The following is a 23,978-nucleotide window of genomic DNA, read 5'->3' as shown; positions in this document are numbered from 1 at the left end:
CCTCCTTACGTCGCGCACTCGGGAGGCCAGAAGGTTTCTGGCGGCACCGGCGCCATTTTACCGGAGCCTGCGACCGAGTGGGAGTGGAGTGGAGCGGCTGTTGTTGCCGACTCTTTCCTCCTCCCCACGGTCCAGTCAGCTGGTTGATTAGGCCATCGGCCCTCAAGCCGAGACCTGTCTCTTATTTAGTTCTGGGGAGTGCCTGGCCGACATGAGTGATGTAGAGGAGAACAACTTCGAGGGCAGAGTGAGTACAAAGCCGCGGGAGCCGTCTTCGGCGGCGGCCCGATGCTCGGGGTTTCTCTGGGACGAGCGCGGTCGGGCGGGGTTGCGGGGAGTTCTGCGGGGGCCCGCGGGGAGCAGCCTGTGGAGCCATCGAGGTCGCTTCTTCACATCCCAAGATGGCTTCTGGGTTACACTCTTGCCCCAAACACCACGGATAACCTCCCCTTCCCCCTTTCTTTGGAGACTGATAGCTGGACCCCTGGGTCCGATTTCCCCCAGCGGTGCGCCCTGCCTTCTCCCCACCCCGAGGCTTCCTTATCTCTGTTCCGAGGTGTGGGTCCCGGTGGGGCGGGAGGAGACGGCAGGGAGTTCCCCCCGGCTGGATAGTGGTAGGTGCTTCCTGCGGTGGCGTTTCTGGCGACCCCGAGCATCGTAGAGGGTCTCGGGGTCGAAAGTGCGCGGGGCTGCTGTCCGGGCGGGGAGAAGCTGGCGTGGGACTAGCTGGGGCCTGTGTCTCCTTGGCTCTCTATTGCAGTGAGCGGCCGCGTCTCTGTTGGAACCGGCGGCGTTGCGTCTATAAAGGCGAAAGCCTTGAGGTTGAAGGTGGGACGAGCCTAATGAAGTGGTTAGTCAACGACCGCACCGACCCTTAAGCGTTCTTAAGACGAGAGCTGTGAGGGGAAAACTACGCGAGGAGCCCTTTTCCTTTAATGTCCCTTCTGCTTTCCTTTCACTTCAAAATGAATGTGGAAATGCTGTAACGGCTTATTTTTCTAATTCCTTGATGTTGGGCTTTTGTTTTTCTTTCTCTTCTTTATATCTCACCTTCTAATGCTTTTCTTCCTATGACCTTTCACCTCAACACTGACCACTCCTTTACAGGTTTTTACGGTAAAAAAAAACAAAACAAAAAAGGGAATCTTCTGTCTTAATCTTACATAACTGAACAAATTTCATGGCTCAGTATTTTTACAGTAGTTAATGCTATTTTCTTAACTCAAAACGTTACCTGAAAATTACAGGCCCTCTGTCTTCCATTTCTCTTCTCAACCCATCCTCCAGCAAAGAGGGCTCGAAGTTTTTCATTATTTTGGATGTGATGAATATAAACATCACAAAGATACGTTATCCTCAGCTTAAAGATACTAGAACGTTTAGCAGTGATTGGGTTATATTTCCGAAGTTACCCTCGTAGTGAAAATTGATGTGAGCTAGTGTAGAACCCTGAAAAGAAAACAGTCCCCAGGCAGCATTTTCCGGCTCTTGTGTTGGCATTCTGGTCACTAGGGGAGACTCATAAAAAACACTTTAGGTGTATGCTGGATGGAATGAGTTTTTTCTTTTTTATAGAAGTTCATAAGATAAGCCTCTGGAACCAGACAGTTAAATCAGAAGGTCAATTTAGGCTTTTTTTTTTTTTGAGGTTAGAGACAAAGCTATCTTTAATGCCTTTAAGATTGGATTTCTCTAATAAAATCTGGAGCGTAGATATTAATGAATAGTTGAACCTGCTCATTTTTTAGGATGGAGTATTGATTGTCCCAACAAAAGTTTTTAAAATCATGTAATGTTATTTAGGTGGTAGTTAGTCATAAGCTGCTTCTTGTTTTGAAAATGTTAGGTAGTTATGGGAAGAAATTTTGCTGTCAATCTTCAGTTACCGTCAGTACAATTTGGGGCAGTTAATGTTTATTTTGGTTTGTGGTGAAGTGAAGAGGACTACTGTTTTGGACCTTGTTTTCCTTTAAGTTCTTATTTTTTATGTAGTCATCAGGTTGAATTTGTCTAGTTCTAGATAATTGTTACCTTACCCATCTGAGAAAGAAATAAATGTAAGATTCCCACCCAGTTTTAAGCTAAAATGCATGTAGGCAGTAACAGTTTATTTTAGTAGAAAAAGGTTTTTACCTTTTCCTCTTCTTTTAGAGTGTTTGTGGTCATAGAAAATATTTTTTCACATGTGATACCCAGATGTGTTTTAGTATTAATGAACTCCGATTGTGTAATAAATACATTCACCTGTTACTTTTTTTTGGGGGGGGAGGTTGAGGTATTTGTCTTTATTCATAATTGGGTGAAGAATTAAAATGCCAGAAACTTTTCTGAGGGTGCATGTTTTGTTGTTGTTGTTGTTGTTCTCTTAAAGCAGTTTCATATTCACCAGTGCTTTTGGTTTTTAAACTGTAATGATCTTTTATCAGCTAACCACAAACCAATTTAAAAAGGTTTTATAGAATACAGTTGTTGTGTTATTTTTTTTTTTTTTTTTTTTTTTTTTTTGGCTGCGTTGCGTCTTTGTTGCTGTGCGCGGGCATTGTCTAGTTGCGGCGAGCGGGGGCTACTCTTCCTTGCGGTGCGCGGGTTTCTCATTGCGGTGGCTTCTCTTGTTGCGGAGCACGGGCTCTAGGCACGTGGGCTTCAGTAGTTGCGGCACGTGGGCTCAGTAGTTGTGGCTCAGGGGCTCTAGAGCGCAGGCTCAGTAGTTGTGGCACACGGGCTTAGTTGCTTCGCGGCATGTGGGATCTTCCCGGACCAGCGCTTGAACCCGTGTACCCCGCATTGGCAGGCAGATTCTCAACCACTGTGCCACCAGGGAAGCCCTGTGTTATCTTTGTATCTAAATGTAGTAACCTTTTAGAGAGCCTCAGAAAAAGGATTTTCAAATGATGTTTCTGAGGTGTTTTAAGTAGTTACTATACTTCAAACTTTTTGACAAAAACAAAGTAGAGAAAACATTGATAGGTCAGTATTCAGATTTCATTTGCTTTATGTACAGAATAAACAACACATTTTAACCCCATCTTATTGAAAAGATATTTAAAATTAGAGGGTAAGTTCCTAGAGACTGTGGAACATATTAAAGAAACAGGACTCGTACTAATAGTTCCTACTTCTATAGCATTTTAGGATCTCCTCCCCTCCCCGCCATCTTTGACATATTTTCTCATATACTGCTCATAATCTTGCAAGGGCTGGAGAACTCTTAGCATTTTAAGAAATTAAAAACTGAGGCCCAGAAGACCATGCAGCCAGAAATCTGCACAAGTCCCAGTCCATTGCTCATTGTATACTTAAACTATGCGGTGTATATTTTGATTACTTTTTTTAAAGGAATACAGTGCACTTCAGTGTCTCCGAGCCATTAATGGAGTTTGCTAAAAACAATGACAGGAGCTTAATTTTCCATTATATATTAATATTTCTTGAATTTTCAAAGGACTGGAGTAAGAGAGCTTTAGGAAAGAAAATGTAATTGGCTGAATTTTGTTATAAGTAACCCTAACAGTTAAGCAACCAATTTCCCTTCTGCCTGGGGTGAAACTGTTGAGCATCCGCTACCTTTTTAGTAAAGGCCAGATGTTCTTGAGGGAAAGAAAGCTTCGAGTCTGATTTGAGATGACTGACAGCTCAAATCTGGGTAAAAGTAAGTATATAATCAAGTGCTGTGTGATAGAATTAATAAGGAATTCAGAAAATAAAGCTGAGCAGTTTTGTGAGCTTAGAGGAAAGGGAGAGCTTTATCTAGTATGTAAAACTTATGCTGGACATTATGATAAGGGAAATAACGAATATTGATTATAAGGATGAGACAAGGAAGAGGTTGCTGGACTAATGAGACGTGATAGATTTGACTGTGTAGTCAGATAATGGAGGATTTTGAATTTTAGATTTAGGAATTTGGACTTAATCCAATATGCAGTGAGGAGCCATCTATGGATTTTTAATTCTGGGAGTGGCGAAATGAAAGGAATTTTAGCAAAGAACAGAGACTAATATAGGAAGAGCAGCAGGGCACACTTGAAATATTTAAGGAAGGAGCTTATGAAAAATCTGATCTAAACTGGACAGCAGTGGGATGTAAAGAATGAGCGAGACATTTTTAAGGGATCCAGGAGAATAGTGGTTTCATTAAAATAGCAATAAGTAGGTCCATTAAAGCAGTTTGCTTGGGACATGTATATCAAGTTAACAGAAGTTTAAGCGGAAGTGTCTTTTGGAGCTGGGAGTGAGGTTGGCACTTGATCTATGACTTCGAATGTCATCTTCAGAAAAAGAATACAACTTCAACTAAAATTCAATCTCAAAAAATTTTAGTGTCCTTGATAGAAATTAAGGGGAACGGAAATTAAGACTTTCTTGTTATTTTACTTATTCCCCTCTACCCCTAATTTTTTTTTTTGAACGAAACTTAGAAAAACGTTAAGTCCAATTTTTTTCTTTGACAGTGACCCAGTGCTCTTAATAGAGGTTAAGGATTCGCTATCTTATAATTCCACAATTGTCTATGCTTTGTAAAATAGTTCAGAATAGTTGAAGAGGAAGGATAGTACTTATTCTGGCGTCCTTTTTTCAGAGCTTATTCTGGCTTCTTGAGTAGCTGGAATATTTTAAAGAGACTCCTTAGTGTTCCCCTTCTTAATATATGAGATGATTACCTGGATGATAAAAGTGAAGAGCAAAACACAAATTCATCTGTATCAGTTTGGAATTTAAATTTGTGTGTGTTAAGATATTTTGTTGAAGAATAGCAGAAATGGGGGAAGTTTTGTTTTTTGTTTTTTGGGGTTTTTTTGCTTCTTTGAACCCTGGTTTGTAATAATAATGAGGGTGATGGCTATGCCATTAAAAACCCAGCTTTGTGACTGGCTCCTTTTTAAAAAAAACAAAACAACCTTGTCTTTTCTTTTTCTTTTTTTTTTTTTTTAGAATACAATTAAGATTGAATCCCTGTTACAGATTAAGAATGTTACCACTTTAGCTTAAAAAAAAAAAAAACTTAGTTCAGCTTCTTCAGCAGTTTAATTTTATATATCTCATCAATCTGTTGCAAAAGGGTATGGCGTCCTTTTAGTAGGAGTGGTATTAAACTTGGGGGATAGTCTTATGTGTCTTGGGTTTAATTTTTTTCCCTAAAGTACTATGGTTTATCCAGTTTTAATGCTTTTTTATTCCCCCATCCATTTAAGCAGAGAATTTGTAAAACTTGAGACGTTTTAACACTCAAGTTTTTGTATTTGAGATTCTTTCACTGAAGGGTGCTAATTTGCTCAATATAAGCAGAAGTTGGGATTTTTAAAAAGAGCAGTGCAACTAATCATACCCATGGTGCCTAACTAATTTTACAGATTTGTCGTAGATACTTTTTATGATTTGTACCATTCCTAAAACGAGTATAAAGAGTCTTGGAATCTGAAAGAATATCAAGAGATTTAAATATTTAAGAATGAGAGTCGTTAAAAAAAATACAGATAAACTTTGTTTATGGACTTAATTTTGTAAATGAACTGGGGTTACTTACACATGGTATAGTGTGTAATATAACAGGTGTGAAATAGCCGTGAGTAATCAGCATAATAGTTTTTTAGAACTTGTGAACAGTACGAAAACCTCTTTGATAGCATCAGTGGATGCTCAGGCATCAAGTAACTAACCCTGGGACCTTTATAAAAGGTATATATCCACAAGCTGAGTGAATTAATACTGATTATTTGTTCACATGTCATAACCAATTTAGTAGGACTGAAGTGGAGCTGAGAAAATGGTAGCGATCAGATGGGGAAAAGAATCAGTAAACACTAAAAAAAGAAAAGTTGAGAAGGGAATAACTGAAGGAAGTGTGGTTTCCCCTCCCTCCTTTAAGTTACTGCTGTATGTAGTTCTGTATAATCCTTATTGTCTCATGATTTTTACCAAAGTGTGAGTGACTAGGCCTGACCAATCTGAGGTAGAAGAAAAGTTATGACTTTTTTCCTTGAAACTAGACCCTGTAGTCTTACTTATTCGGTTTGTAAATACTCCATGACATTAGAAGATGAGAACATAAATAGGGAATTCTGTAACAGGTTCTTAGTAGTTTGTTTTAGTATAGTTAAACCACTTTAGTCTTCTTACACTTGTTTCTATACCTTTGAAGTTGCCACTTATACACTAGCTTTTTGGACATTACAGTTGATCATGGCATATAAGCCGGCCGGTTTATGAACCACATTTAAAATTTGTACAGAAGAGAATTCTCTGACAGTCCAGTGGTTAGGACTCCGAGCTTTTACTGCTGAGGGCGAGGGTTTGATCCCTGGTCAGGAAATTAAGATCCCGCAAAGCCCTGTGGCACAGCCAAACTAAATAAATAAATAAATAAAATGTGTATAGGAGATTTGTAGATTTTACAGGTAATTTCACAGTGTGACATGAGTTTAAATTTGATTAACTGCCAATTCCTTAATAATTTGTCTAACACATTGCCAAAATTATTCCAAACTTTAGAGAATATAAAGACATACAAGTTGGAATGTGTGAGCCTTTGTAGATACAAAGACCACTTTAATCTTACTTAGAATGCAGCATACTGGTATGACTTTAAAAAAGGGGAAATTATCATTTAAAAATAGTTAATGTTATGAGCAATCAGTATTTTCTTTTTAAGAAATTGCTCTAATACCAGTTATGGATTAAAAAGAGAGTGGAAGTATTTCTTTTACAAGCCTAAGGATGAATCTGTAAAAGAAGCAGTCTATTATACTCGAAAGGAAGGAGGCAGAACTGCTATTTCTGTAGACTGAAATGAAAGAATTGAGTAAACACAGAAGGTTTCCCTCAAATCCTAAAGAATGAAGTTCTTAGTACAATAAATATAAGTTATTTGGGTAATTTAAAATCCTCCCCACCCCCACACACAGTTTACCTAAATGCACTAGTATGTTTCTGTGGAAATCTCCAATTTTACAAAGTAGTAGGGAAATATAATTTTGAGAATTTGTTTTAAAAGCTTATACTATATTCATATAGACTTGAATGTCTGTAAACTTGGCACTGTTACTTGGCATTTGCCTTGCCCCAATATTAGAATGGGTTACAGCATAGCATTTATATTGGTGTATTTTAATGGACTTTAAGTATTGAGTATACGTATGGTCAGAATTTTTTTCCAATCTATAATATACTAGCTGTATTAAAAGACCCTGCAGTTATTTTTTGCTGTAGGAATCGTTCATGTTCGACAACATGAACATATTTAATAACCTTTCTCCTGGTTTAAAAAATAGTACATGGTTATACTATTTTTTATACATAGAAAGATAGTTCTTTGCTTGTATTGGATACACTATAGTACTTTCTTAGGAATTGTAGTTAGCGCCTTTTTATTTTTGGCTGTGTCCTTCAGCTACCACCAGAGGCATCTTGTTGATAAAAAATAGTTCAAAAAACAAACGGACACTATTTAAGCAGGTAGTACTGTGAGAACTTTCTGCCTAGCTCCTGGTTTATAGTAGGTAAGGTAGACTGGAAGCCTCCTTAAGATATATTTCTGTTAAAATTCGTGATATGATTTGGTTGAGTCATTAATTTGCCCATTTCAAGTAGGCACTATATATTTTTTTAAAAAAATAAATTTATTTATTTATTTATTTTTGGCTGCGTTGGGTATTCGTTGCTGCGCGCAGGCCCTCTCCAGCTGCAGCGAGCAGGGGCCACTCTTCATTGCAGTGCGCGGACCTACTGCGGTGGCTTCTCCCGCTGCAGAGCACGGGCTCCAGGCACACGGGCTCAGTAGTTGTGGCTCGCAGGCTCCAGAGCGTAGGCTCAGTAGTGTGGAGCACGGGCCTAGATGCTCCGCGGCATGTGGGATCTTCCCGGACCAGGGCACGAACCCGTGTCCCCTGCATTGGCAGGTGGATTCCCAACCACTGCGCCACCAGGGAAGTCCCGACACTATATTTTTAATGGTTGGTGGGTCTAGATGCAGGTTACTGAAGAATTTGCAGAACTTTTTGACTGGACAGCTTTAAGAGCAGGTTAAGTAGTCTCTAGTGAAACAGGACAGATAACACCCCTTCTCAATATTTATTTTTCTCTTCGCAATTTCAATTCTGTTTACAAATTCTGAATAGTTGATGAATTTCATTGGAAAAAGTTGAAATTACCATTTCATAATGAAGACAAGTCAAAGGTAGAAAAGGATAATCTAGCATTTGTCCATAAAGGGCTTATGGTTGCCTGATTTCCAATGCACTGTTTGGTGAAAGTGGCATTTATTTGGTTATCAGCCTTTGAGGAATGTTATTTTAAAACGGTGAATATGACTATGTGTGTTTGAAGACTAAACTACCAGTTCTTTACAATGACAGGCCTTTTGTTTGGTATTATAGTAAAAATAATTATGAAGATTAAAAGTTTTTTATGCTTTGCAGTTTATTCTTTAAGTTTACTGACAGTTACTGATTTACTTTTTAGATAGATAAGTCACTAAATTGCTTTTGAAAGTTAAAATTATTGACATCTTTATAAGTTAAAGGGAAGTTACTCTTTCTTAATCTTGAATGATTCCAGGAAAAAAAAATATGTAGTTTGAGGTTTCCCTGATATAAAAATTGAAGAGTAGGCAACAAAGGAGGTTAGGTATTTGTGACACCTTGGATAATAAAAAGCAAGCCTTCTTTTAAATTTACTGGTGTCTTTTGAAAAGTTATTCTGTCATATCTTAATGCTTTTGTTAACAAACTAAAAGGAAAATCCCATATTTTCCAGTGGGTTGCTATACCAGAAATGGGATTTAAAATTTAAATTTTAAGTTGTTACGGAGTTACCTTGTTAACTTTAATACCTAAAAAGTGGTTATTTTCAGCACTACTGAATAATTTTCAACTATTGTTTTTATGATGGAAGGCTTAAACCTAATATATAAAATTTTGATTTCTATCCTAAAAATTAAAGGTTTTAGAGTGTCACAGAACACACGGCTTTCTATATATATATCAAAGGCTGTGGTGATGTTTGTAGATTTATACCAGGGGATCTGTTTTATATGAAGGAAAGCCAAAAGGGAGAGGGGAATATATTTTTACCTAATGAAGTATAGGTAATGAACTGGCCTGTGAGACTTCAATTAAAAGTGAATTAGCCATACTTTTGTTTTGTTTTTGTTTTTAGTCCTGAATATGCTGCTTTTACAGTTTCAGTGAATGAAAAAGCCTAAGTTGCTGTGCCTGCTCCAGGCATCTGTCCAGAAATTTAGAAAATATCTGAGATGTGGGGAAAGACTTATTGTAGGTAAATAGATGGGAAGAGCTGATGTTGAACAGAAAGGTAGCTATATATTTTGATTTTGTTTTCATCTGAAAAAAATAAATAGGCCTAGCAGCATTAGTACTGTCCTTGATGAATAAGTCTTTTGACATTAAACCTGAAGGAAAACTTTAAGGAAGTTGCATGATAGTCTTAATAGCCTAAATGATAATTGGTGCTAATAATCAAGGCTTAAGTGGACAGAGAAACCAAACTGTCCATCCTACTTCGGTCATAAGTGCTTCATATGTCTATCAAATTTTTAAAAAAACAAGCTTTTAATCAGTTTTTTTATATCCAACTTTTTCAGAAGCCAGTCAATTTTCTGATAAAGGATATAGTTACTGAAGGGAGTATAAGTATGCATAGCTGCATAAAATATACAAAAACTATGAACAAAAGAGGTAGGGTAAACAATAAAGACCATGATACTAATTTTGTAATGTACATTATGTACTTCATTGGATAAAATAGAATTTTTTAAATGGCTCAGTTGCAAAAATACATCTACTACTAGGAATTTACAAGCCAAAGGGGAAATTTTTAAAATTTCATGCTTTCTTTCCCCCTTGGTTTTTTCAGTATGCTTGTTTTATTTCAGATTGTATCTTTCTGGTTAAGTCAGAGGGAGCAAAGATAGTGGTCAAACAGAATCAGGAGATGGTAGTGATTTTACTGATTTTTTTTTACTTCTTTGAACCTCAACATGTGTCCTATAATGTGTGAGTTTAGATAGGGGTGTACAAATATTTCAGCCTATGATGCTTTGCTTTAACTATATCTTGATATCTTAGCATGGCTTAGTGAAAGCTTATTTTAAGATCACTGGGAATCTTCAGGTTATAAATTAGTGAAAACAAGGCATAGGTGGGGGGGTTACAGTTTTGTTAGAGTTATGCTTGAATTAAGTATTTATATTAAAATTGTTCACGTTTTAGGAGCTAGGATGAAACATGAAAGGGGAGGAGGGTGAAGAGTATGGTAAAAACATTTAGAGAAATTCAGTAAATTCTCTTTAATTGTTAGAAACTAGACTTTTGAACAACTTTAAAGATTATAAAATTGTTTTTTTAATAAACTAGTTATTTGCACTTTACCTGCTGGCTTTTCCATTTGGTAGATAACATTCTGAACTCCAGCAGAGTTTTATAATCCCCACGTGCTTAAATATACTAAATGTTCTTTTTCCATTAAGGTTAATGTTCGTGAAGAAATTGAAGAGTTTTTTCCAAGAATGTGGAAGATAAATCAAGATAAAAGAAGGCTAATGAAAAGTATTAAAGATCAGAAAATTAAAATTGAATGGGGGAAAAAATTGAACAGAAGATTGGTCAGATAGAAGCACTTGAATATTTTTTTTTAAGGCTATTTTGAATTGTTTGAATTGGGGAAGAATACACGAAGTATGAAAAATGAAAAACTCAATGAAGAATGAAGAGAAGTAGAAAGCAAGAGTGAAGTAGAATTAAAAGAATCTGGAAGAATGAATGGGTCCTAGGTTAAGTAAATGTATGGTTTATGTTCCAGTGTCTGTATGATCAAGTTGTAGATGAATTTGCATGATTACTTAGTTAATAGAGAATTGGTGATCTGGTTCAAGTAGGGAATTATTGAGGACAGTTAGCAGTATTAACAATGGGTTATTAATGAGCTGAAATTTTTTCTGGAGGGTGTTGCCTAACCATTTGTTTTTCAGGAGCAATCAATATAAATAATTACGGTACTTTAAATGTTAGGTGTTAGGCATCTACGTGACCAGTGCCATTTGTAATACTGTCTTCTTTGTTAGGAGTCTCGCTCTCAGTCAAAATCTCCAACGGGAACTCCTGCTCGTGTAAAATCGGAGAGCAGGTCAGGATCTCGTAGTCCATCAAGAGTTTCCAAACACTCTGAATCCCATTCTCGATCAAGATCAAAATCCAGGTAAGTGTGTTTAAAATAATATGTAAGTATGTTTAAAATGCTTTTCTTGGATTTTTCAGGGCAAAGTGGTTTTTACCAAATCCCTCATATTTGTTGCATTTTTTTGTGGAAATTTCACTGAAGACTCAAAATCATGAAGTTGTCTTTTTTTTTAAGCTGTGGTTTAAAAATGAATGATACGTAATAGATACAAAGACTTAGATAAGGTAGAATCTTCCCTTAGTCCATTAATCTATCTGATGCTAGCTTTTAATACAAATTAAATGTGTTGTTTGATTTAAATGTGCTTGGCATTTGAAGGTTAATGTTTGATTTTATTTTAATAATATTTGCACAACAAAAAGGTAATTTTCTCCATTGGAGACTTGGCATGCAGTTTAGTGCAGAGGTGGTTGGTGTATGTATGTTGTACTGGTTATCAATATGATTTGAGAAGATTTTTCAAGTTTTACCTTCCAGCTACATCCTTTACCTGAAGATTCTAACTAATTAGGTCCAGTGTGGAACTCTGGTCAGATACAATTGGCAGGAAGTGGTCCTGGAGTGATTCAGAGCCCCAGCCACTACCACTTACACTGATTAAAACAAAAACTCTAGTGAGCCACTGCAGGGCTCACTGTATCAGATGTCCCAGGTGTACTGGTGTGCGGAAAAAACAGTGAAAAACAACCTGGGACTTCCCTGGTGGCGCAGTGGTTAAGAATCTGCCTGCCAGTGCAGGGGACACGGGTTCGAGCCCTGGTCCGGGAATATCCCACATGCTGCAGAGCAGCTAAGCCCGTGTGCCACAACTACTGAGCCTGCACTCTAGAGCTCATGAGCCACAACTACTGAAGCCCGTGCCCCTAGAGCCTGTGCTCTGCAACAAGAGAAGCTACTGCAATGAGAAGCCCGCACACTGCAAAGAAGAGTAGCCCCCGCTCGCCACAACTAGAGAAAGCCCACGTACAGCAATGAAGACCCAACACAGCCAAATAAATAAACAAATAAATAAAATTTAAAGTAAATAAATAAAAACAACCTGGACAGTTGGTTTGATAAGTCATTGTAATTTCTTCATTAAAGAAGTAATTTATGTCTTTGAATAGAGTGTGATTGCAAGGGGGCATGAGACAGAAGAATCAATTAAAAGGCTGTACTTTTCGTGCGATCCACAGCTATGTCCAGCCTAGTGCTTGATTTGCTAACCACTCTACATATTTAATTGAATCCACATGTGCAGATTAGTGCTCGATAGAATTCAGGTGTAGAAACAGAAATGAGCACGTTTTCATTTTAGTACTTTTTGCACTTGCTGCCCTTAGCCTAGAATTCTCTTCCATCAAGATATTCTCATATCACTTGATGAAGTTCTTTGCTCTTGTATCAATAGAGAACATTAAATACCATGCACACTCTTTATTCCCTTATTCCTAATTTTTTTCGTAATATTTATCACTATCTGACTTAGAGAAAAGGTAAGCAGTCCTGAAAGCTTTTAAATTAACGTCACTTTTTGTTACTATAGTCCTCCCTCAGTATCTGTTGGGGGAGAATTGGTTCTCCTGCTGATAACCAAATCCTTAGATGGTCGAGTCCCTTATATAAAATGGCATGGTACAGTCAGCCCTCCACACGAAGGACCAACTGCATTTAAATGTAACTATTGGGCTTCCCTGGTGGCGCAGTGGTTGAGAATCTGCCTGCCAATGCAGGGTACACGGGTTCGAGCCCTGGTCTGGGAGGATCCCACATGCCGCGGAGCAACTAGGCCCATGAGCCACAACTACTGAGCCTGCGCGTCTGGAGCCTGTGCTCCGCAACGAGAGACGGCGATAGTGAGAGGCCCGCGCACCGCGATGAAGAGTGGCCCCCGCTTGCCACAACTAGAGAAAGCCCTCACACAGAAACAAAGACCCAACACAGCCATAAATAAATAAATAAATGTAACTATTGATATTTTATGTGACAACTTGTCTTATTAATGTTTTTTATTTTTTAATTTGAAGCTATAAATTGGTGCTAAGGAAAATAGGAAATATCCTGTTTGGTATTTGTATAAAACACAGGGTTTTTTTCTTGTTTCTCCCCCACCCCGGCCAGTGATTAATTTCTTGTAGATAGTAGGCCATTCGTATTATTTTCATTCCCACTCAAGATTGTTTGCCTCCTTTCAATAAAGCTGTACTCTAAGCTTCATACACAAGATTTGTCCCAGTCCTTTCATCATCTTCATTTTCATTCCTTCCTTTATAAGTATCCTAATTCCTAGCAGATTATACTCTTTTGCAATTCTCTAATCTCATTTCCATGTCTTCTTGCCAAGGAACCTTTGTTCTTGGTATTCCTAGAACACTTTTCCCCTGTCTGCCTAGTAAAATCTTATTAAGTCTCCTAGCTTTATTGTTTAAACTTTCTGGCCCTTAGCATTTATATCATTTATTGAATGCCTCATAGAAGTTATTTTGTATGACTGTCATGACGACTGGTCTGGGTGTTTGAGGATAGATCATATGAATAGTAATAAGAAATGGCATTATCTTTGCAATAATAGGCAGAGAAAAAGGATTGTGAGCAATTGGAAATAATCAGATAGGAGAGGAACTAGGGAATCAGCAGTAGAGAGATTGGTGAGATGCTGTAGAAAGCTTGAAGAATTGAAGACCATTAGACATGAAGACTATTAGTTTAGTGGGGACTTAGGTTGTGATGGGTTAATTTAGCAGATGCTAGATTGCAGCAAGCTAAGGAAAGACTGGAAAGGAAATGATACTTAACAGTGGAGGGAATATAGGACTATTTTGAAAATGTGATAATAATCAAGCGATTTTATTGTGATGGTAATGGTAGTTGGTGGTTTGTTTTGTCTTTTGTGTGTGGTGAAATACACAAAATTTATAATCTTAACCATTTTTACGTGTATGGTTCACTGATATTAAATGCCTTCATATTGTTGTGCAACCATCACAACCATCCATCTCCATAATTCTTTTTGTCTTGTAAAACTGAAACTCTACCCATTAAATAATGACTCTCATTCTCCTCCCAGCCGCTGACAACCACCATCTTACTTTCTGTCTCTATGATTTTGACTACTCTTAAGTACCTCATCTAAGTGGAATCACACAGTATTTGTCTTCTTATAACTGGCTTATTTCACTTCGCATAATGTCCTCAAGGTTTATCCATGTTGTAGAATATTAAAGAATTTTCTTGCTAGTGCTGGTTGATTTTTTTCTTTCTAAAGAAGGTGGAGCCTTAACATGTTTGTAAGGTAAGGTGGGAAGAGTGAATTTAGAAGGGATAGACTGGGAACAAGGAGGAGATGTAGTGATTAAGAGTACAAGAGGAAGAATACTTTTTCCTCTGAAAGGGGAAACGAGCTGAGAATAAGCAGGGATGTATATACGTATAGGTCCTTGGCATTGTCAAAAGTTCAGAAAGCGAAAGTAAAACCAATGAATCATGAACATAATTAGTAAAAATTTACCGTACACATACCAAAAAGACACTTTGCAAACTGGGAGCACTCCAAGCAAATATGGAATGAGGCTGAGTGGTATGTTGTTACAAAGCAGCTTATATGGTGAGCAGGCAGTGTCTTCACAGTATTTGGTGATTAAGCGAAATTAATGACCTGGTTTTGTCTGCTCAGGGAACCTTCATTTGGTGTCCATTTGCTTTTGATTTTAACAGCGTTAGCCATTTTGTTCCAGTATTTTTACCTAAATTTATTTCTCTCAAAGGTCGAGGTCAAGGAGGCATTCTCATAGACGTTACACTCGATCCAGATCCCATTCTCACTCTCATAGGAGACGATCTCGAAGTAGGTCCTATACACCAGAATACCGGCGTCGAAGGAGCCGAAGTCATTCTCCAATGTCTAACCGGAGAAGACATACAGGCAGCAGGGTATGTGTTTTTTAAAAGTTAATGAGGGACTTCCCTGGTGGTCCAGTGGTTAAGAATCCACCTTCCAATGCAGGGGATGCAAGTTCGATCCCTGGTCGGGGAACTAAGATCCCATATGCTGCAGGGCAACTAAGCCTGTGCTCTGGAGCCTGCACGCCACAACAAAGATTCCGAGTGCTGCAACTAAGACCTGACCCAGCCAAATAAATAAATTTAAAAAAAAGAAAGTTAATGAAAGCTTATTTTGTATTTCCTGTGTATTTAGTCATAGTATAACATCTTTTATGGTACTCCAGAAACATCCTTGGCTATATGAATATTGTTTATCTGCATTCAAGTGTGTTTTCTTTTTTTGACTTTTGAGTTGTTAAATGAAATTTGGGGACTTCCCTGGTGGCGCAGTGGTTAAGAATCTGCCTGCCAATGCAGGGGACACGGGTTCGAGCCCTGGTCCAGGAAGATCCCACGTGCCGCGGAGCAGCTAAGCCCTCGTGCCACAGCTACTGAAGCCCGCATGCCTAGAGCCCATGTGCTTAGAGCCCGTGCTCCACAACAGGAGAAGCCACCGCAGTGAGAAGCCTGTGCACCGCAACGAAGAGCAGCCCCCGCTCACTGCAACTAGAGAAAGCCCATGCGCAGCAACGAAGACCCAACACAGCCAAAAATAAATTAATAAAATAAATAAATTTATTTTTAAAAAAGAAAGAAATTTGGGAAGAAGCAATATGTTCCAAGAATTGAAATGAAAAGCTGAGTTGAAAATACTGAGATTAAAAGTTTTACCATGAGAAGGGGGTAGCAAGGAAATAGCAAAAGCTCTGTAGTAATAGTAATAGCTAACACTTATATTGAGCAATGTGCAAAGTTCCTCAATGAAGTAATACTTTTAATCTCTTTTTGAGTCAAGTTACCTTATTATTGATAAGGAAATTGAGTCTTGGATATGTGACATTGAGGTTTGTTTGTATTTAACCATGGTGGAGTCTGCTATTATTTAATGGTGTTTTGAAATCTGCACGTTAATTTTTCAAATCTGGATTGTGGGAACCTTGAAAGATTATCCTTGCTAAAGAATGAAAATTGAGGAGGAGAATCTAATCAGCAATTGCAGATGAAGTCAACATTGAGTACAAATCTATAAGGGATATAAAACATTTGAATAAACTAAAAATATGGCATTAAACTAAGGATGAATTCTTAGGATACGTTCTGAAAATTGCTGGGCTAGAAAGTTAGGGACATTTTTATTCAGGATGCAACCTGAAGTATATTCTAAAGAAGGCTTGAGTGTGCTATGAACTGTAAAATATAGCTCACCTGTTTTTTTTTTCTTTTAAATTCTTGTTTCCAAGTGACTTGAAACAATATAGTCTTTGTGTATTGGGTGAAATGTTCTAAGCAAAGTATTTCTGTGTGTTTTTATTTTAATTTGGAGCTTAAAGTTAAATAACATCTTTATTCAACAGGCAAATCCAGATCCCAACACTTGTCTAGGAGTGTTTGGCCTCAGTTTGTACACAACAGAGAGAGATCTTCGCGAAGTATTTTCTCGATATGGACCATTGAGTGGTGTCAATGTGGTTTATGACCAGCGAACTGGACGATCACGAGGATTTGCTTTTGTTTATTTCGAGAGAATAGATGACTCAAAGGAGGTAATTTTGTTTTTGTAATTATTTGTCATTTTGAAAATTTTCTGATGTGCATTATTTAGTATTGAGTTACTGTTAAAAGCTGATTGATAAACTCCCAGTTCCATAAACATTATGTCCTCTTTCATTGTCTGACATGATTTAAACTCCACCTCTCAGTATTAGAATTGGAATGGCCAGTTTCACTTTCCAGCTAATACTCTCTGGTATAGGCACATCTTTATTGAAATCTGGCTTTGTAAAGTGTGGTTATGTGTTTGAGTTAATGGAAAAGGTGAAGTATATATAAGTGTTCTCTTTTGAAACCCTTATTCATGCTCCAAGCAAATGATTACATTGACCTTTTAAAAGAATTGTGTTTAGGGCTTCCCTGGTTGCACAGTGGTTAAGAATCCACCTGCCAATGCAGGGGACACGGGTTCGAGCCCTGGTCCGGGAAGATCCCCCATGCCGCAGAGCAACTAAGCCCATGTGCCACAACTACTGAGCCTGCATTCTAGAGCCCGTGAACCACAACTGCTGAGCCCGCATGTGACAACTACTGAAGCCCGCATGCCTACAGCTCGTGGTCCGCAACAAGAGAAGCCATCTCAGTGAGAAGCTCGCACACTGCAACAAAGACCCAATGCAACCAAAAAAAGAAAAAGAAAAAAAAAAAAAGAATTGTGTTTAGGTTTAATCTGTTTAATTTTTGTAAGTGTCTAATTAGCTCCCTGTCTATACAGAGCTTTGTTTATTCTCTTAAAATTCATGTACCATTCTGTTCTATAAATGAAAAATAATACATGGAAAGAATTGGTACTTTTTCATTTTTGTTTAGTGCCATTCTTAATTTGCCTAACAGAATGATCCTAATCAATGTGAGGGATTTGAAATAGTGCTATTCTAATGTACTAGATAATGGATTATAGAGGAAGCAGTAGGCTTGCCTTCTCTATATTAAAAGTTCATGGTGACTGAATTAGAAAATTCAATTTTAAGGAATATTTGAAGGTTATTTGTTAAAGAAATAGAAGGTACTGGCATTTCTTTTTTGTACCATTTTACACGTGACAGTAATTGGCTATAGGTCATTATTGCTCTTTGCATCAACAATGTTTGATTGTGGTATAAGCAGTCGTAATAAAAGAGTATCTTTCAAAAATAATAGATGCTATTGATACTTGGTGGTAGAGGCCAGGGATGATACTAAACATCCTACAGTGCACAGGATAGCCACCCGCAACACGGAATTAGCAGGCCTCAAATGTATCAATAGTGGTGTGGCTGAAAAACCCTGGATAATTCTAACAAAATAATGCTCTGAGTTGAAGGCATTTATGTTATAGATATTCTGATAGACACAGTAATGGTTTTTTTACTGTTACATGTTTGTGATTGGTTTATTCCTGTTCTCAATTAAGGGATAAAGGTGTAAATTTAGAAATACCAGGATATCTGACCTGAAGTGAAAGTTTGCAAAGTGCAAACAATATCATAATTAAACATTTTTTTAATATGAAACTTGTTTGTCTTTTCACACACCTCCTCCTCTTAGGTTTATTTCTGGATAAGATAAAATGAAAATGGCAACTTTACTTAGTTTCTGAGAACGTCTTAAAATGTGTTAAAGTGGTTAGATTCATTTTTGCATTTATTGGTATTAGTACCAAAGGGCAAAGTGTTATGGAATGTGAGCACAGACATAAAGACAGCACTTGCTGGCAGATTAAGAAGTTCCTTTATATTTGGAGTTCACTAGGTGGCAGTGTGTTACTTAAGGAATGGCTCGACAAGTTTTTAAGGAATGACTTGTCCACTGAGTTGCAGTTTCTGCTTTGAGTTGCTCAGACTGAAGCTAGTTACTGAAGCCTCAGAATTCTGCAGGCTTCCCTGGGTTGTGTGGTTCCTTCTTTATGGCTGTAGCTGCCCCTAGTCTTTCAGGAGAGGCCTGCTTAAGTGTCCATGTGTACGTTGAAAACTCAGTACTATCGACATGCGTATAGCAGGGATTAATACATCAAATCCTAGCCCTTCTTACTTGAGAAAGAAGTGTTTAGAGAATTTTAATTTTTGAAATTTCAAATGAAAAATGTGTTAAATTTTTTGCAGTTTTGATAGTTTCTCCTTGGTGAATTATGCATGACTTTCTGTGTCTGTTCTCCTTTATAGGCTATGGAAAGGGCAAATGGAATGGAGCTGGATGGTAGAAGAATTCGTGTAGATTATTCTATCACCAAGAGAGCGCACACACCTACACCAGGCATATACATGGGCAGACCAACTCAGTAAGATTTCAAGTTTCCTAAGCTGAATTTTAGGAGCCAGAAATCCACCAGAAATTTGTGCAAAATTTTGATTAATCAAAAGATAAACTTCTTTTCTCTGTAATTTGAATTGAAAGTTATTTAATATGACTATATGTATTCTTTGAATCGTTTCATTTCTTTAATTTTTTATATGTATATTTGAGCAGGGGGAGAAATTAAAACTATTGAAGTGCATTCCTGGCTATTTTCTTGTACTACAGAAATAGAAAAATATTAAATACTAGAAAATTGTTGTATGCTTTTAAATATTGTCTTAACGTTTGTGTGACCTTGGAAGCCTCTGTGTATACGGAATGGTTTTACTGATATTAATGTTTGTTTTTTAAAAAGCCAGTTTTGCATTGTGTACAACATAAATAGGGACTTTTATAAAAGTTTTTTAATATAACCAAAGGCAGTATTTCTTAAGAGTGAAAGAAGAAATATAGGCTTTCATTTAATGTGAAGCCTCTTGAGAAAATATAGGATTTGACAAGGAGAGCCTACTGAAAATAGTAGTAACAGTGAAAATAATGTCGCTATGATCAGGAGTTGGGAAAACAGCAGGAAAAAGAGGGCTTAGAGTTTAAATTCACTGCCAGAGGTTTGAACACGAGACCTTGAAATTTTTTTAGCGCTGGACCTCAGTTCTCTTTGGTGTTCAGGGTTGGTTACTTTTAAATTCTTGATATTTATTAACTGCTTTTGAACTAGTCATAGGACATACATCTTAGCATTTTGGTACTTTTTCACCTTATGGAAAAAAGCACGATGCTTTTTTCACCTTATGGAAAAGGTCTTGCTGATTTGGATAGTGCATTAATAGAAGAGCATTTTATAGTTTGGAGAGTTTCATGAAATTATTCCTGGTTATTTATGTTATAAATATGAAGCAAAAGTAGAATACCATGGGAGTCAGCAAAGAGACGTGGAAGTAATTGGCATGAAAGGGTTATGTCTTCTCTCTCGTCTATCTCCCTTCCTTCTTCCATTTTATTTAAGCATCCATTTATATTAAATGATGATAGAAGGTAATCATTCACATTGATGTAGAATTTTCACATTTTTCTGTAGTAGTGGTGGTGGAGGCGGTGGAGGTGGTGGTGGAGGTGGAGGAGGTGGCAGACGTCGAGATTCTTACTATGATAGAGGATATGATCGTGGGTACGACAGATATGAAGACTATGATTACCGGTACAGGTAATGTTTTAACTTATGATTTCTGTTCTAAGTTAGATGATAGTAGTAGTGTTTGGCACTTTTAATTTATGTTTAATGTGTATTAATAAAAATATTTAAAATATGGGGCTTGGGCTTCCCTGGTGGCGCAGTGGTTGAGAGCCTGCCTGCTAATGCAGGGGACACGGGTTCGAGCCGTGGTCTGGGAAGATCCCACATGCCGCGGAGTGGCTGGGCCCGTGAGCCACAATTACTGAGCCTGCGCGTCTGGAGCCTGTGCTCCGCAACGAGAGGCCGCGATAGTGAGAGGCCCGCGCACCACGAAGAGTGGCCCCCGCTTGTCACAACTAGAGAAAGCCCTCACACAGAAACGAAGACCCAACACAGCCATAAATAAATTAATTAATTAAAAAATATATATATATGGGGCTTCCCTGGCAGTCCAGAGGTTTTGGCTCCACGCTTTCAGCACAGGGGACACAGGTTTGATCCCTGGTCAGGGAACTAAGATAAGATCCCACATGCTGCACGGCGTGGCCAAAAAAAAAAATTAAATAGATTTTATGTGATGCTTTCTTGAAAGTAGGAAAAATGATTTTTCTCAAGACCAAGAAAAGAGGTTAATTATCTGTATTGGCCAATACTGTTCTAGTATTGTTGGCACATGGAAAACTTAATAACTTTCATCTTAGGTCCATTATTATTTTGAATGATGGAATTTTTGGTTTGATCTGCCTCGGTGTAGTGATTATGTAATATGCTAAATAATCTTTTATTTCCTACAGAAGAAGATCGCCTTCTCCTTACTATAGTCGATACAGATCACGATCAAGATCTCGTTCCTACAGCCCAAGTACGTACACTTTTGCTTTTGTTGCATTAAGAACCTCATTTCTAATTAATGGTTTATTTTAGAAAATTAAGGTATATAGTGACTGTTAATAGTTGGGAAAATATTAGGCAAGTCAAACTATAATTCTCATTTGACTAAAAAAAATTTTTTTTTTACTCTTTTCCAGGACGCTATTGATAAACAGAGTGGTTGCAGTTGAGGACATCTTTTTCTCTCTTTTTTTTCCCTTTCTCTTTTTTTGTTTAATTCTGGATTTCCCCAAGCTTCTAATCCTTCCTACTCCTTAAAAAGAGCCCTTAAAAACATCTTTGGTTTATTTAGCATCTACACTTTGTCAATTGTATTGTTGTTTTCACCCCTTTTATTATATTCTTAAAGATGTAATTGTTGTCATTTTGAGTAGTTCAACATCTTGAGTTAAAAAGGAACCCCCAGTGTTATGCTTTTGTAAATGGTTTTTTGTTTGTTTTTTGCTTTTACAGAAAATTAACTCCTGCCTAATTGAATGAGGAAAGAAATGATCTTTTTAAAGCTTCTTTTGTGTTAGATATTGTATTAGACATGGTATTAGAGAGCTGCATTTACTACAAACTCCTTTTCTAACTTTCTTTTGGGGAAGTTAGTAACATAAAGTAGTTCAGTCATGTCAGGTTTGTCTGGGATGGCATGGAGCAATCAAATAATTGAGTGTAGAAAGTTTGAAGCTATAGAAGAAAACACTTCGTCATTTCTTTTGAAGAACGGAATTTTTGAACCCTAAAAATTGTCGTTTTTTAGAGGTGAAAAGCTTGTGGACTCCTACAAAACATGTTGTATTTAAAATACATTTGTTAAAACTTAAAAACGTAAAGTTTGATTTTTGTGTTGAAATTTTTGAAGTTTAATCAGTGAAGGACAAGCCTTATTATTTATTATTTAGAGCAGTTGTATGCTTTGCTGTTAGAAATTTTGGTATTGGGGAAATGGTTTAAGTAAGCTGTTGTATAGAGTCCTTAGAAATAGTGAGGGGAAGGGTAGTCTCCTTTCAAATAAAAGTTAATTTCTTTGAAAATGGGACTGTCTCTTTATTGTGGTACAATGGGAAAATATAACTGGATTAATTTGGATTTCCTTTTTCCTAACATTTTTGCTTACACCTGAATGTATAATCTGTGTCCCTTTTTCAGTCTTGCAAAACCGTTTTCTTTCCTCCCTTTTTTGGTCATCAACTTGGAAATAATTGAGAGTATTCTGAATCAAACACTATGCTGAAGGAAAGATAAATAATATGGTTCATTTCTTCAAGAAGCCCACATTCTAATAGGAAGCACACTTAAATGACTGTAATGTAATGAAAGGGGGGAGGCTGTTAGGCTGAGGAGGTGGATGATTTTTCAGGTGACCTTTATAAAAAGGTATAGGAGCATGAGCCTCCTTTGTTTTCTCCCTCAAAGCAGTGAGAATAAAATTAGATAATTATGATCTATATAATAGATCAGTGGGATCTATGGAACTGAAGTACCTCAGACACCTTTATTAAAAAGCTAACTCTTCAAAATGTGTTTAAAATTTTTTTTGCCAGTAAGGGCTATCCAGAGAATGAAGCCGTCTCTTGTTGCTCCCTAGAGGGTTTTTGTTCTTAAAACCAGGTTATTTAAAGACGAAATCATTGCCCTAAAGAGAACATTAATTTGTTGACCACAGGAGTACTTTAAAGATTTAAGCTGTATGTCATCAACAAAAGTAAAAACGTTGGCTACAATGTGGAGGAGAATTAATAGCCATATAAAGAGATAGTGAACATAATTGAAGACAATATGTAGGGAATTCCCTGGCAGTCCAGTGGTTAGGACTCCGCACTTTGAATGCCGAGGGCGCGGTTTCGATCCTTGGTCAGGAAACTAAGATTCCGCAAGCCCTGTGGCACAGCCAAAAATTAAAAAAAAAGAACATAAAATGTATTACACATAAATGTGTTACATATGTATTACTGGAGAGAAAGCAGGGAAGGAGAAAAGGGGAGTAAGGGGGATAGAAGTTTTAAATAGGCCAGTCTTTTTTTTTTTTTTTTTTTAAGTTTTACTTGATTTTATTTATTTATTTATTTATTTTTGGCTGTGTTGGGTCTTCGGTTCGTGCGAGGGCTTTCTCCAGTTGCGGCAAGCGGGGGCCACTCTTCATCGCGGTGCGGGGACCGCTCTTCATCGCGGTGCGCGGGCCTTTCTCTATCGCGGCCCCTCCCGTCGCGGGGCACAGGCTCCAGACGCGCAGGCTCAGCAATTGTGGCTCACGGGCCCAGCTGCTCCGTGGCATGTGGGATCTTCCCAGACCAGGGCTCGAACCCGTGTCCCCTGCATTAGCAGGCAGATTCTCAACCACTGCGCCACCAGGGAAGCCCTAAATAGGCCAGTCTTTGAAGGCTTCCCTAAGAAGGTGGAATTTCAGTAAAATTTTTTTTTTTTTTTTTTTCAGTAAAATTTTAAGGTGAGGAGGGAGGGAGCCTTGTAGATACGTGGGGGAAGAATATATTAGGTATAGGGTACAGCATGCGTAATGGCCTTAAGGCAGTTACATACCTGGAAGTGTTGGAGGAGAAGAAAAGAGGTCAGAGAGGACAAAGATAACCAAGGGCTCGGCACTGCTGGGGAGAATGGGTTCACCTATAGTATTAAAGTAAAAATCCAAGACAATTTTTTCTTTTCTTTTTGTATTGAAGTATAGTTGATTTACAATATCGTCTTAAGTTTCAGGTGTATAGCACAGTGACTGTTTTATATATATATGTGTGTGTGTGTATAAAACATATATATATATTCTTTTTCAGATTCTTTTCACTTACAGGTTATTGCAAAATATTAAGTATAGTTCCCTGTGCTATACAGGTTATCTATTTTATATATAGTAGTGTGTATATGTTCGCCCCAA

The 23,978-nt window shown here is 37.6% G+C and overlaps 1 protein-coding gene across 1 annotated transcript; it reads left to right on the top strand.

Annotated features, from left to right (window-relative positions):
- The first annotated feature begins 37 nt into the window (after positions 1 to 37).
- Positions 38 to 22,119, top strand: TRA2A (transformer 2 alpha homolog). The gene is made up of 8 exons (XM_057549831.1): positions 38 to 247; positions 11,078 to 11,211; positions 14,937 to 15,102; positions 16,569 to 16,757; positions 18,906 to 19,021; positions 20,117 to 20,242; positions 21,007 to 21,074; positions 21,241 to 22,119. The coding sequence occupies exons 1-8, from the start codon at positions 212 to 214 to the stop codon at positions 21,249 to 21,251; spliced, it is 846 nt and encodes a 281-aa protein (XP_057405814.1). The 5' UTR covers positions 38 to 211; the 3' UTR covers positions 21,252 to 22,119.
- The last annotated feature ends 1,859 nt before the right edge of the window (positions 22,120 to 23,978 follow it).

Source organism: Balaenoptera acutorostrata, chromosome 7, assembly GCF_949987535.1.
Source record: "Balaenoptera acutorostrata chromosome 7, mBalAcu1.1, whole genome shotgun sequence".
Taxonomy (NCBI): Eukaryota; Metazoa; Chordata; class Mammalia; order Artiodactyla; family Balaenopteridae; genus Balaenoptera; species Balaenoptera acutorostrata.
This window is presented reverse-complemented; position numbering and strand designations above follow the sequence as displayed.

Bases quoted from the DNA above. Each gene is read 5' to 3' on its own strand.
- TRA2A (XM_057549831.1), top strand. From the start codon at position 212: ATGAGTGATGTAGAGGAGAACAACTTCGAGGGCAGA. The intron at 15,103-16,568 runs GTATGTGTTTTT...TTTATTCAACAG, and splicing joins GAAGACATACAGGCAGCAGG to GCAAATCCAGATCCCAACAC. The intron at 16,758-18,905 runs GTAATTTTGTTT...TCTCCTTTATAG, and splicing joins GAATAGATGACTCAAAGGAG to GCTATGGAAAGGGCAAATGG.